This window comes from Dipodomys ordii, unplaced genomic scaffold, assembly GCF_000151885.1.
Source record: "Dipodomys ordii isolate 6190 unplaced genomic scaffold, Dord_2.0 Scaffold26, whole genome shotgun sequence".
In the NCBI taxonomy this organism is placed as follows: Eukaryota; Metazoa; Chordata; class Mammalia; order Rodentia; family Heteromyidae; genus Dipodomys; species Dipodomys ordii.
The window spans coordinates 12,296,734-12,311,889 of NW_012267242.1; the positions used below are offsets into that span (position 1 = coordinate 12,296,734).

Below are 15,156 nucleotides of genomic sequence, written 5' to 3' on the forward strand. Positions count from 1 at the left end.
TACACTTCCTCTTGAACATTGTTACCCCCTCCATTGTTTTCCCCCTACCATCCCCTCCTTCCCTACCTTCCCTGAGGTTCTTTTTTTTTTTAATTGTGATTAAGTGATTACATAATTTCCGGAATTTCACAGTATTGTGGAATAATGATGCTCATTAAAAGTCACAAGTTCATTCTAACTTTCCTGGAGCAAATTGTCTATCATGATGGTATTGTTTTTATGTATTCTTTTTTGTGTGTGTGTTGGTCCTGGAGCTTGGACTCAGGGCTTGGGCACTGTCCTTGAGCTTTTGTGTTCAAGTCTAGTTCTCTGCCACTTGAGCCACAGCTTCACTTTTTGCTCTTTTGGAGTGTTTAATTGGAGAAAAGCTTTCATGAGCTGGGTGCCAGTGGCTCATGCCTATAATCCTAGCTACTTAGGAGGATGAGATCTGAGGATTGAGGTTCCAAGACAGCCCAGGCTGAAAAGTGCCCAAGAAACTCTTAGCTCCAATTAACCACTCAAAAAACAGAAGTGGTTGGGGCTGGGAAGGTGGCTCAGTGGTAGAGCACTTGCCTTGCATGCCTGAGGCCCTGGGCTCAATTTCCCAGCACCACATAAGCAAAAAGAAAAAAAGCCAGAAGTGGCGCTGTGGTTCAAGTGGTAGAGCACTAGCCTTGAGCTGAAGAGCTGAGGGACAGTGCCCCAGGCCCAGAGTTCAGGCCCCATGACTGGACCCCCCCCCCAAAACAAAACAAAACAAAACAAAAAAATAGAAGTGGTGCTGTGACTCAAGTGGTAGAGCGTTAGCCTTGAGCACAAAGAGGTTCAAGGATAGCACCCAGGCCCTGAGTTCAAGCCCCACAACCAACAACAGCAACAAAAAAAATCTCATAAATTTTTCTGCCATGGCTGGCTTCAAACTGTGATCCTCAGATCTCAGTCTCCTGAGTAGCTAGGATTTTAGATGTGAGCTACTGTTGCTACCATGTTTTATATGTATATATCTATACATCTCTCTATATAGATATAAAATTCTATATTCCTGCTGGCTTTTTTGTCTAGTTGTATCTGGTTTTTGTTTTGTCTTTGTGATACTGGAGATCCAATTTGATATCTGTCTAAATCTATATACTATAGGAATAGGTAAGGTGTCATTTTTTTCTGTCTCTTTTTAGATCTTTTTTTTTTTTTTTGTCAGTCATGGGCCTGAACTCTGGGCCTGGGCACTGTCCCTCAGCTCTTCAGCTCAAGGCTACCACTGGACCACTTGAGCCACAGCGCCACTTCTGGCTTTTTCTGCTTATGTGGTGCTGAGGAATTGAACCCAGGGCCTCATGCATGCAAGGCAAGCACTCTACCACTGAACCACATTCCTAGCCCCTTTTTAGATCTTTTTTAAGTTTTCAAAAATTAGTATATATTAGTTGTGTAGGGGGGAATTCCATTGTGACATTTCCTTGTATGCATCCAATGTGCCCAGATGAAACCTACTCTCTCTATCTTCTTCATTCCTTATTCCTCAAGATTTTTTTTGGGGGGGTCCAGTCGTGGGGCCTGAACTCTGGACTTGGGCGCTGTCCCTCAGCTCTTCAGCTCAAGGCTAATGCTCTACCAACTTGAGCCACAGCGCCACTTCCAACTTTTTTTTCTTTTTGCTTATGTGATGCTGAGGAATCGAACCCAGGACCTTATGCATGCAAGGCAAGCGCTCTACCATTGAGCCACCTTCCCAGCCCCCTCAAGATTTTTAAAAAATATATTTATTGTAAAAGTACTGTACAGAGGAGTTATAGTTACATGAGTAAGGTACTGACTACATTTCCTATCAAGCATTATTACATCCTCCATTCCTCAAGATCTTTAAAAAATAGTCTTTAGTTATGATTAGAAGTTTAATTATGATCTATTGCAATATGAATTTTAGGTCTATCTGTTTGAGGTTTGCTTGGCCTCTTGGATTTGTAGGTTTATGTCTTTTGTCAAGTTTGGGAAAGGAATTTTCAGCATTTGTTTATGAGTACTTTTTAAAACTCACCCATTTCTTTCTCTGCTGTATCTGGGATTCTAATGAACCCCATAAATTCATTAGAATGAATGGATGGGATAATCTTTTCAGGCCTCCACCCAGTCTAATTGTTTATGCTTTTATTTACTGGAATGCCTGGATTAATGAAACACTGGGCTTGATGATTTTCATTAGGTAGTTAACTCTTTTTTCTCATTTAGAGATGCCTTGTCCTGGCTTTGCTCAGCTTCCTCTAGATATGGGGAGTCAGATTTTTAATCAACGTCTTATGTTCATGTCCTGAGGAAAAGAACTGGCAGTAATTCTGGCTATCTTGAAATCATCCCCTCGTTCTTTTGTTTTATTCTCTCAACCTAAATATCACACTGCATTCACTGGGCATTCAGAAAGTGCTTAATCTGTGCTCGGAGCTGTGGATGACAACAGTGTTTGAGGAGTTGATGGTAGAAAAGGCAATTCCTTATGGAACATAAATAACTGAGAGGCAGAGGCCATGGGAGACTCTCCGGTTCTGAGGGAATTCAGGGAGGGGAGGATGTGTTTTCCACAGGATGCTAGGCGCGTCATGGAAGATGTGGCCTTTTAACATGAGCACTTGTGAAACTCGATGCCCTAGGAGAAAATGGGAAGCAAGCATATTTAAGGCAAGAAAAATGATGAGAGCAATGATAGTGAAGTTGAAAAGCACAGGGTGCATTGGAAAAGAGATAAAATGAAGTGAGTTGACCCAGCCAGTGAAGAGTCTTGTATGGTTCTGGCTTTTGCTTAGTAGGAGTTAAGTGCTTTTGTAAAACGAGAGAGCTGTAGTAGCTTAATGGTAGAGCACATGCTTTAGGACGTAGAAGGCTCTCGGTTCTATTTCTTTTTTTTTTTGGTCCGGTCGTGGGGCCTGAACTCTGGGCCTGGGCGCTGTCCCTCAGCTCTTCAGCTCAAGGCTAGCACTCTACCACTTGAGCCACAGCGCCACTTCCGGCTTTTTTCTTTTTGCTTATGTGGTGCTGAGGAATCGAACCCAGGGCCTCAGGCATACAAGGCAAGCGCTCTACCACTGAGCCATCTTCCCAGCCCCTGGGTTCTGTTTCTATCTATTCCCTCTCAAAAGAAATCCAGGGAGATTTACTGGGTGTGGGCATGCACACCTGAAATTCCAGTACCTGGGAGGTTGAGGCAGAAGATTTGAGGGTTAGAGGCCAACTTGGACTACATAGTGAGATGTGTGTGTGTGTGTGTGGTTTTGGTTTTGTTTGTGGGTTGGTTTTGTGTGTATATGTGCTGGTCCTAGGGCTTGAACTCAGAGCTTGAGTGCTGTCTCTGAGCTTTTGTACTCACAGATACAGTTCTACCACTTGAGACACAGTTCCAGTTTCAGCTTTTTTATTGCTTTTTTGTTTTGTTTTGTTTTGGGTCTGGTCATGGGCCTGAATTCTGGGCCTAGGTGCTGTCCCTTAGCTCTTAAGCTCAAGGCTAGCGCTCTACCACTTGAGCCACAGTGCCACTTCCGGCTTTTTTCTTTTTGCTTATGTGGTGCTGAGGAATGAAACCCAGGGCCTCATGCATGCAAGGCAAGCACTCTACTACTGAGCCATCTTCCCAGCCCCTTTTATTGGTTGAGATGAGAATCTCACAGACTTTTCTGCCCATGCTGACTTCAAACTATGGTCCTCAGATCTCAGCCTTCTGAGTAGCTAGGATTACAGGTGTGAGCCACCTGGGCCTGGCTTCCAGCCCTTCTTTTCGCTCATGGAAACCAAGGGCTAAGCTTATTCTGCACCACATATAATATAGGTTACTGGCAGCGTTTGTTCCATTCTGTCTTGCTAGCCTCTTTCAAGGTTATTGTCTTCCCAAATTTCCATCCCCTACTTTTCTCTCTTACTCATCCCTTCACAAGATTTTGTTTTTGTTGTTTTTTGGGTTTTTTTTGTTTGTTTGTCCTGGCAATGAAGCTTGAACTCTGGATCTCAAGCTCTGGCTCAGTTTCTCACTCAGCTTTTTAGCTCACAGCTGATAGTCTGCCATTTGAGACATACGTCCACTTCTGGCTTTTTGCTGGCTAAATGAAGATAAAGAGTCTCTCAGACTTTCCTGCACAGGCTGGCTTCAAACCTTGATCCTCAGATCTTGGCCTTTTGAGTAGATAGGATTATAGGCATGAGCCTGTGACTCCCAGCTTCCCACTGGGTTTTTATGGTCCCATGGTGTGTGTGTGTGTGTATCTGTGTGTCTGTGTGTCTGTGTGTATCTGTGTGTCTGTGCGTGTGTCTGTATAGCTAGTATTAGGACTTGAATTCAGGGGCTTGAGTTTTTTCTTGGCTTTTTCTCTCATAGCTGGTGCTCTACCATTTGAACTATACCTCCATTTGTGACTTTTTGCTGATTAATCATAGATAAAAGTCTCAGGAATTTTTCTGCCTGGACTGGCTTTGAACTGAGATCCTCAGATCTCAGCCTCTTGAGTAGCTGGGATCATAGGCATGATTCACCACCTGTTGGCCACAAAAGTGTTTCTTTTTTTTTTTGTTTGTTTTTTGCCCTTTGAGTTTGGAAATTAAATCTGCTCATCCTTTGAAAATGAGGCTGATCTTTAGATAAAATCTATTACCTGGCCTGGGAAGGTGGCTCAGTGGTAGAGTGCTTGCCTTGTATGCATATGAGGCCCTGGGTTTGATTCCTCAACCCCACGTAAGCAGAAAAAAAAAAGCCGGAAGTGGCACTGTGGCTCAAGTGGTAGAGTGCTAGCCTTAAGCTGAAGAGCTCAGGGACAGAAGCCAGGCCCAGAGTTTAGACTCCACAACCCACCCAAAAAAAAAAAAAATCTGTTCCCTTACTTGCTTTCATTTGGATAATTTCCATATGGCTCAGGGAAATAGGGTTTGAATTCTAGTACTTCCTTACAGTTTGGTTCAGAAAGGTTATCCTAGTCTTATAAAGGGTTTCTGTAACTTCCTGGCTGGTTGTCAGGAGCAGAAATTCTGGGTTAGAAATAACTAGTCCAGGGATAACTTCTCCACCATTTGGAAAGAAGTGTCCAGGCAATGTGTCCCCTGTAATCTGGAACTCAGGACAGCCCTCTGGTGCTGTATGGAGCAGTGTGCTTTATGGTCTCTAGTGTGGTGGGAAGAAGATTGTCAGATGACCCAGACATATGCCAACACCCAGGAATGATTTGATCTTGGGCAAGTTAATACCACCTCTCTGGACCTTAGTTTTCCTGTCTGTGAATTGACCATAGAAAACAGCCCATTCCACAGAGCTGGCAAAACCACCGTCACTGGTAGTACTTTGTAGACTATAAAAGTAAGGGGTTATTGTTGCTGTCATTGTCATTATTAGGGCAGCGTGGACATTCTCAGGCTGACTCTCCAGAGTGAACTGACAGGAGATGAACTTGAGCACATAGCCCAGAAGGTATAGAGGTTTCTGGTGGGGCAAGGCCTCTTCTCCTTGGCCAGTTCTTCTGTCTTGTTGCTGTCTCCTCATCCCAATGCTGCTGGGAGCTGCCTTTGCTGCTACAAGCTTTCAGCTTTCAGCTGAGCTCAGCATTATGTGCTGCTTTGGGGGGTGAGACCCCATTCCCCCCACTAACATGAAAACCAAACTGTATGTTCTACTAATGTTCCCCCACCCCACGATCTCGCTGCTGTTTGGCTTGTTAGAGGTTCTAAATGATGTTTGGAGGGGAATCTCAGACTAATACTTCAAGTCTCTTGAGGAGCAGGTCTCCTGCATTGGTCAGGGGCAGGGGTTTGCAGAGTCCTTTTTGAGCCACTTCTTCTCTCTGGCAGGCGGGCACGAAGACTTACGCCATGGTGTCTGGCCACTCAGCTGGTCATTCCCTGTCTTCGGAAATGGTGGAATCCAACGATGGACATGAGGAGATCATTAAGGTATGCTTTATTCTCCTCCCCTTTCCTCCTTCCTTTTTTCCCTGCAGACGTAGGAGAGGGAGTGGTGAACATTGCCAGAGGTAGCTTGTGGTTTGACTGCAAGGACCCAGACCTGAGAGACTGGCTCCTGATCCTCTCCTGCACAGATCTTAGTTAACACCAGGAGAGCAGAGTCTGCCTGTAGTGACTTGGCCTTCAGCATGGGATTGATAGGATGATTTTTCTGAATGTTTGTAAAATTAAAACAATTGGTTTTTTTTCATAACTTCCATATGATATAGTTGGATCAGTTCTAATATTCAATTTAGTAATTGTAACTGGGCGCTGGTGGCTCACACCTGTAATCCTAGCTACTCAGGAGGCTGAGATCTGAGGGTCATGGTTCAAAGCCAGCCCAGGAAGGAAAGTCCATGAGACTTTTATCTCCAATTAACCACCAGAAAACCGCAAGTGGTGCTGTAGCTCAAGTGGTAGAGCGCTAGCCTTGAGCTGAAGAGCTGAGGGACAATGCCCAGGCCCAGAGTTCAAGACTCACAACCAACAAAAATAAATAAGTAAATAAAGAGGAAAATTTAATAATTGTTAATATGTCACAGACTTGTACAGCCAATCACCTCTGTTAATTCTAGAATATTTCCAGTTCTTCTCTGCTCTCGAAAGCCACTAATGTGCTTTTTGTCTTCCTGAATTTGACTACTCTGGATATTTCATAGAAATGGAATCACATAATATATGTGTCTGATTTCTTTTTTTTTCCTACTCTTTTAAATTAGTACATATTAACTATATGGAATTCAGTGTGCTCTTTAGATACATGCTTATACTTAGCATAGTTTCAAAGTTCATGCATGTGTTGTGGCATGTATCAGTACTGATTTTTTTTTTCCAGTCCTGGGGCTTGAACTCAGGGCTTGCTCACTGTCCTTGAATTTCTTTTGCTCAAGGCCAGAACTCTATCACTTGAGTTACAGCGCTACTTCTGGCTTTACCATTTTGAGCCACAGTGACATTTCTGGATTTCTGGCGGTTAATCGGTGATAGGAGTTTCACAGACTTTCCTGCCCGGGCTGGCTTTGAACTGTGATCCTCATATCTCAGCCTCCGGAGTAGCTAGGTTTACAGGCGTGAGTGACCAGTGCCCAGCCTAATTTTATTTTATAGGCTTTTTATTCTATAGAGTTTTTGCTTTTTTTGAGATAGGATCTCTCTTTTTTTCTTTTTTTTTTCTTCTTTCAGTCCTGGGGCTTGAACTCAGAGCCTGGGCACTGTCCCTAAGGTTCTTTTGCTCAAGGCTAGCACTCTACCACTGAGCCACAGCATCACTTCCAGCTTTTTCTGTACTCATGAGTAGAACCCAGGGTTTCATGCATGCTAGGCAAGCACTCTACCACTAAGCCACATTCCCAGCCCTGAGACAGGATCTTAATAACTTTTCTCTAGCCTCAAGCTTACAGTTCTCTGGGTGAGAGAACTGTGAACTTCTGTTTCCTGGGTATCTGGGTTACAAAGATGTACCAACATGCTCAGCCCCATCCCATATATTCTGGGTCTACAAACATAAATAGCTGGCATTTTAATGGCTGTAGAGTATTCTATTAAAGACCAATTTAATTAAACATTCATTCATGGGCATTTTGTCTGTTTTCATTCTTTTGTAACTATATACAATATTTTGTTGAACAGAAATGTTAGTAAATTGTCTATGTATTTCATAATACAAGTAATACAGAAAGATTTTTTTTTTTTTTTTGGTTAGTTGTGGGGCTTGAACTCTGGGCATGGGCACTGTCCCTGAGCTCTTCAGCTCAAGGCGAGCCCTCTACCGCTAGAGCCACAGCGCCACTTCCAGTTTTCTAGTGGTTTATTGTAGATAAGGGCTAGGAAGGTGGCTCAGTGGTAGTGTTTGCCTTGCATGCAGGAGGCCCTCGGTTCAATGCCTCAGCACTACATAAGCAAAAAGAGCCAGAAGTGGTACTATGTCTCAAGTGGTAGAGTGCTAGCCGTGAGCTGAAGAGATGAGGGACAGCACCCAGGACCAGAGTTCAGGCATGCGACTGGCCAAAAAAAAAAAAAAAAGAGTCGCACAGACTTTCCTGCCCAGGTTGGCTTTGAACCGTGATCCTCAGATCTCAACCTCCTGAGTAGCTAGGATTACAGGCGTGAGCCACCGGCGCCCAGCTATGTTTTCTTAATTGCAAAAGATTCAAGCATGGTATGCAGAGTCATAGCCCTCTTCCACAAGAGGGGTCACAGTAAGTAGTTTGGTATGCATTCTTCCAGCCTGGTTTCCATGAATTTACATACATCTGGTAAACACATGAGTACCTATGACTATGGCTGCATATTGTTTGGCTAAACTTACTAGGACACATTTGTACTTGTTGATTTAGTAAGTCTATGAGTAAGTATATTATTTAACTCTTCTGATCTGAATTACCAGATTGCCTCCCTGTAAATTGGTAGTAACAGGTTGCATTCCACCAATAGCTGAGGCCATGTCTTTGTATGGAATTAATTGAACTTGAGGTCTGGTAATACACAGTGTCATTGTCTTGTTCCAGGTTTACTTGAAGGGAAGGTCTGGAGACAAGATGATCCATGAGAAGAATATTAACCAGCTAAAGAGTGAGGTCCAGTATATTCAGGAGGTGGGTACTCCCCCCCCACCTCTCTCTCTCTCTCTTTGTGACAGTTCTGGGGCATGAACTCAGGGCCTGGGCACTATCCCTGAGCTTCTTTTGCTGCTAGCACTCTACCACTTGAGCCACAGTGCCACTTCTGACTTTTTCTATTTATGTGGTACTGAGGAGTCGAACCCCACAGGCTTCATACCTGCTAGGCAAGCACTCTACCACTAAGCCACATTCCCAGCCCTGGGTACTCCTTTTTGTGAGAAGTTCTTAGGCCATTTCTCTATACCTTGTATTTTGAGGATCCTTTCTTTTATAGATTCTTTCGTCCTTTTGTTCCCTTTATATTCCTAAAATGCCTCCATGTGTTCCCATGTGTCAGATATACTTGTTTATTTATTCATTCATTTATGTAATGATTTGTGAGGATTTTTTATTTCTTCTACTATTTTTTTTTCTCCATGCCAGTATTGAGAACTGAATTCAAGTCCTGGGTGCTGTCCAATAGTGTTTTTGTTCAAGGCTAGAGCCCTAGCTCTTGAGCCACAGCTCCACTTCTAGCTTTTTGGTGGTTAATAGGAGATAAAAGTCTCATAGACTTTCCTGCCTAGGCTAGCTTCTAACCTTGATCCTCAGATCTTAATCTCCTGAGTAGCTAGGATTACAGACATGAGTGGTTTACTGGCACCCAGTTTTTCCCACTTTTTTTTTATTAGTATCAATTAGGGTTTTCTTTTGACATGTTCATATATGCATGATGTATCCTGATCAAGTGCACCCCCCATCATTCCCTTAAATACCATTTTTGACCCTTTGGATCCAATCCATTAATTAACAAATACTGGAATGGAGGGATGCTCATGTAATAGAGTGCCAGCTATGAGTAAAAAGGCTAAGTGAAAATGAGATAGCCTTAGTTCAAGCCCCAGTACCAGCACGCATGTGTGCACACGCACACACACACACACACACACACACACACACACCAACACATACTTATGAAGTAGAGTGTACCTACTAGCTCTTTTTGGACTATTCCATCCAGTGCTGTCAGCTACCTCCCCAGCCTTTGTCAGCCCCCTCCCCGCCGGCTTGTTTTTCTTGGCGCACACACACACATACACACACACACACCCCTATATATATAAATACCTATAAATATATTGTACTATACCATATACTGTGCAATGTACTATATAGATGTTATTGGTCCTTTGTGTTGAGTTTCTTCTCAACTAATATGATAGCCAGGTTAGGGGACTCATCTGTTTTGTTGCTGTGCAGGAGGGGAACCACAAAGAGTGTTTCTTTCCCTACCCTGAAGCTCAGGTATCTTTCTCTCCCTTCCTCAGGCCAGGAACTGTCTGCAGAAGCTCCGGGAGGATATAAGTAGCAAGCTTGACAGGGGTCCAGGAGACTCTCTCAATCGACAGGAGATACAGGTGAGGGAATGGGGCACCATAGCCTGGAAGGGAGAGGATCTAAGGGATGCTGGCTTCTCTAAGAGCTCACAATCCAGGTAGGGCTCTCAATAAGTACGCTTACATGCATCAGCCTCTACCTAAGTAACCTGCTCTTGTAATGTTGCACAAAATTGAATTTTCATAAATCGTCCTAACTTATTGACATATCCTCTTCTCTGTAAAGACTGTGTGATCAATTGTCTAGTAATGCACTTTGCAAAGACAATTATGTAATATAAAATAAAGTGCTAGAGGCATGACTCTGTGAGGCTGAGTTCAAACTGTAGTTCTATCACATGCACAAACACACACACACACACACACACACACACATGATACAAACACATACACAAAAACAGTCACTTATGAATGTAAACTTTTTCTGGGCACCAATGGCTCATGCCTGTAATCCTGGCTATTCAGGAGCTGAGATCTGATGATCACAGTTTGAAGGCCATGAAGGAAAGTCCATGAGACTTTTATCTCTAATAAAGTACCAAAATAGCCAGAAATAGAGCTGTGGTTCAAGTGCTAGAGCACTAGTCTTGGCAAAAGAATCTCAGGGACAGTGCCCTGGCCCTAAGATCAAGCCCCAGGACCAGAAGAAAGGAAGGAAGGAAGGAAGAAAGGAAGAGAGAGAGAGAGGAGGGAGGGAGGAAGAAGAGAGGGAAGGAAGGAAGGAAGGGCAAACTTTTTTTCTTTTGGGGGGGGTCCAGTCGTGGGGCCTGAACTCTGGGCCTGGCGCTGTCCCTCAGCTCTTCAGCTCAAGGCTAGTGCTCTACCACTTGAGCCACAGCACCACTTCCGGCTTTTTTCTTTTTGCTTATGTGGTGCTGAGGAATCAAACCCAGGGCCTCGAGCATGCAAGGCAAGCGCTCTACCACTGAGCCACCTTCCCAGCCCCAAGGGCAAACTTTTTATAAGTTGACCTTGCTCAGTTTGGGTGACATGTACTATATAAAGGAAGTCTTGGCCTGCAGAAAGAAAGAAAGAAAAGAAACGAAAGAAAGAAAGGGGCTGGGAAGAAAGAAGGAAAGAAAGAGAAGGAAAGAAGGAAAGAAAAAAGCAAGCTGGGCGCCAGTGGCTCATGCCTGTAATACTAGCTACTCAGGAAGCAGAAATCTGAGGATCACTGTTCAAGGCCAGCCCAGGCAAGAAAGCCAGTGAGACATTTATCTTCAGTAAACCACTCAGAAAACCAAAAGTGGCTCTGTGGCTCAAGTGCTAGAGCACTTGCCTTGAGCTAAAGAGCTCAGAGACAGTGCTAGGCCCAGAGTTCAAGCCCCACGACTGACGAAAGAAAGAAAGGAAAGAAGGAAGGAAGCTTTTGATAAGTTGACCTTGATCAGTTTGGGTGATGTATACAATATAAAGGAAGTCTTGGCCTGTTGTTTATCCATGTATACAGCTATCTCTCCCCCGGAATGGGAAACTCCTTGAGATTACAGGTTCACTTCCATTTCCCTGTATCCCTAACCCCAGCCAGGGTGTATGATGTGAAAAGCATGAGTAAGTTGGGTAAATCTTTCCTTGGATGGAAAATCTGGGATCCTGCTTTCCATCTTTTCTTAAAATTCTAGGACAAGAATTTTCTCAGGAGAGCAGAGCTGTCCCTTGGTGTCTTTACTCTTGTCTTCATTTATATTACTTCAGTTGGGGGGTGGGGGGGCGGTATTTCTCCATCAACCCTGTCCTCTTCCCCCTGAAGGGAACAGTAGCCTAACAGGAGGAAGAAAGCAGGGAGGACAGAAAAGAGAAAGAAAGGAAAGGAATGAGGAACTTTTTAGGAAAGCTCCTCTCTGTTTAGGACACAATTAAGTTTTGTTTGCTGGGCATTTCCTAACCCATTTAGCTTTGGTTGAAAATAGAACTTAAGGTGGGTGATGTTACATCTGGCTAGTGGGAGGTCCTTTGTCATATAGCAGAGGCACTGAACTTCCAGTGCTCAGAAACTGACTGAAAAGCCCCCCCCTCCCCCCCGCTTCTTACTGGCACAAACTAGCCGTCTTAGGACGAATGATCATGCTGTGGGTTAGAAAGAACTGTAGCCTTCTTCCTCATTTGATTATGCTTTGTTAAGCCTTGTCAGGATCCCAGTGGGCAAAGGGAAAAAGTGTTGTCTGTGGCAAGCAGCTGCTTGTTTTCCCAGGAGGAATGGGCCTCACATGTTTTCCAGTTTGGCTGCAAGGTCTAACAAAGGTTAGAGTATCCTTTCTCAAGACTGCTTTCCACTTACTCTGGCTTCTGTTTGCCTCTGGAACACTGGAAATTTTTTTCTTCTTTTTTTTTTTTAACCTCCTTCCTCCCTCCCTTGTTCCCTCCACTCCTACCGCCTTACCTCATTCTTTTCTTTTCTCTCTCTTTCTTTTCTGTCCTTCCTGCTTCGTCTCCTTCCTACTTCCTTCTCTCCTATCTCCTTCTTTGCCACTAAGATTTAGAATCTTAGGCATATAATGCTTTGAAGTTAGTCGGTTTATTGGTTACATTGTCTTCTGTTTCTCTTTGAACAGGTGGTGCTAGAAAAGCCAAATGGCTTTGGTCAGAGTCCCACCACTCTATACAATAGCTCACCTGAGGTAGGTAATGGGAGGATCTGGTGACGGATACGTTTCTGTGTCACATTATCTCTCCAAGAGGAATATTTATTTAGTGTAAAAATGTAAGCAATAGAAAAGTAAAAAGCGGGAATTCTCCTTTCCCAAACCCACTGTTTGAACGTATCCACTGTTGGCAGATTGGAGTAGGTAAATCCTTCTGGAGCAATGTGTCTTAGCTTTGGTCTCCACTTAGAATGAACCTGGGAGCTTTAAAGGAAATGATGCCTGAAGCCATCACCAGTGGCTCACGCCTGTAATCCTAGCTACTCAGGAAGCTGAGATCTGAGGATCTAGATTCTAAACCAGCTTGAGCAGAACAATCCTTGATGCTTTTAGCTCTAATTACTCAGCAAAAATGCCAGAAGTTAAGATGTAGCTCACATGAACAAAAAGGCTATTGAACAGAAAAGCTGAGTGAAAGCACAAGGCTCCAGTAGTAATATACATGTGTGTACGAGTGTGTGTGTGTGTGTGCACGTGCACGCACAAAGGAGAGTATGCCTGGAGACTATTGTTCTGAGATGTGGGGCCTGGGCATCAGAACTTTTCAAAGCTCTTCAAGTGCTTGGCATAGTGGCTCACACTGGAATACCTACTTATGTAGGAGGCAGAGGTAGGGTTGTAGTCAGATGCTGGCCTGAGCAAAAGTAAAAGACCCTATCTGAATAGTAACTAAAACAGTTGCCTAGCTTGAGGCCCTAAGTTCAAAACTCCAGTACTGCCCCCCCCCACAAAAAAACAACCCTCTTCAAATGATTCGAGTATTTTGCCAAAGTTGAGTACCAGTATTCTAGAGTATTTTTCTATGCATACAGACTCATATTTAAATTCTATATATACCTGGGCATAGCGGCTCATGCCTATATTCCTAGATATTCAAGATACAGAGATGGGGAGGATCATGGTTAGAGGTGAACCCACACAAAAAATTCACAAGACGGATCTCAACAAGTAAAAGCTGGAGCCGTGAGCCGATGGCTCACACCTGTAATCCTAGCTACTCAGGAGGCTGAGATCTGAGGATCTCAGTTCAAAGCCAGCTCGGCAGGAAAGTCCATGAGACACTTATCTCCTATAAACCACTCAGAAAACTGGAAGTTGCACTGTGGCTCAAGTGGTAGAGTGCTCGCCTTGAGCTGAAGAGCTAAGGGACAGTGCCCAAGCCCAGAGTTCAAGCCCCACAACCGACAAAAAAAAAAATCACAAATTTCACAGTATTGTGGGATAGTGATACTTAGTTAAAGTCACAACACATTTCAACCTTCACAAGGCAAGGTGTAATTATCTTGGTCTATAAAGTTTGTGAGTTCTATGAACTTTGACAATACAGCTATTTCTTCCAAATTGGGTGATATGTACGTTTCTTTGCTTTTGCTTAGTGTCAGCTATTCCCTCTTTCCCTCTCATTCCCTCCTTCCCATCACTGCCATTGAGTTGCTTAGTTCATTTTCATCAATGTCCAGTGCAGCTGATGAGCCCCTTTTGTTCTTGACCTCATAGATGGTTTACATGTGCGTACCTGAGCGAAGCTAGGAGGTGGACACAGAATCAGGAAAATGGGAAAAAGTACAACTGAGACTCTTTCTAAAATAAATAAAGCAGAAAGGGTGTAGCTGCAGTGGTAGAGTGCCTGCTAGTAAGTGCAGAGCGCTGAGTTCAAACCTCAGTACCACCAAAAAGAACACAAAATATGTGTATATTAAACATACCACATATACATACATAAATATATGTGTGTAATACAAAATTTTCAAATTCATGGTAGATCTTTGCTTATTTTTTTTTTAATTTGAAGAGTATATTGCAGCCTTCTTTCCTTGTTAGTACATACAGTCCCGCTCCATTCAGGTCGTGGGGCCTGAACTCTGGGCCTGGGCGCTGTTCCCTCAGCTCTTCAGCTCAAGGCTAGCGCTCTACCACTTGAGCCACAGCGCCACTTCCGGCTTTTTTATTTTTGCTTATGTGGTGCTAAGGAATCGAACCCAGGGCCTCATGCATGCAAGGCAAGTGCTCTACCACTGAGCCACCTTCCCAGCCCCTAATACATGATTTTAAATATGGATGTAAGATATTTTCTGTTTGTGTGATGAGCTTGTGTTTCTGAGATTCCTTCCCCATCCCCCCAAGTTTTACCTAACACCATGTGTCTAGGATTTATTATGTTATCTCATTAAAACGTAGTTTGTCATTTCTCCTCACATGTAAAGTTTTATCATTTTTTGGCTTCGTCTTATATGATGAAATAATATTTTCTCTCTGAGTGTGTATGTATATGTGTGTTGCTGGGTATCAAACCCAGAATGTTCTACCACTGAGATTGCCTGAAATAATAATTTCATGAAAAATTCCATGTCACTTATGAGACAAGATAACTTACTAATGTCCACATTTTAAATGTGATTCTATTATGTAATCACTTAATCACAATCAAAAAAAAAAAAAAAAGAACCTCGGGGAAGGGGGGGGGGGGGGGGAGGGGAGGGGGAAAACAATGGAGGGGGTAACAATGTTCAAGAGGAAGTGTACTCATTACCTCACTCATGTAACTGTAACCCTCTGTATAGTATCTTT

General features: G+C 43.5%; 1 protein-coding gene across 2 annotated transcripts in view; it reads left to right on the plus strand.

The window, feature by feature from the left end:
• Positions 1-15,156, plus strand: part of Tuft1 (tuftelin 1) — a 49,235-nt gene that overhangs the window by 15,005 nt on the left and 19,074 nt on the right. The window contains exons 2-6 of one of the 2 annotated variants that reach the window (XM_013015399.1): positions 5,342-5,416; positions 5,794-5,895; positions 8,457-8,543; positions 9,878-9,967; positions 12,499-12,564. In XM_013015399.1, coding sequence (XP_012870853.1) covers positions 5,342-5,416; positions 5,794-5,895; positions 8,457-8,543; positions 9,878-9,967; positions 12,499-12,564 — 420 coding nt within the window. The remainder of the gene's footprint in view (positions 1-5,341; positions 5,417-5,793; positions 5,896-8,456; positions 8,544-9,877; positions 9,968-12,498; positions 12,565-15,156) is intronic. The other variant, XM_013015400.1, reaches the window with a different exon arrangement.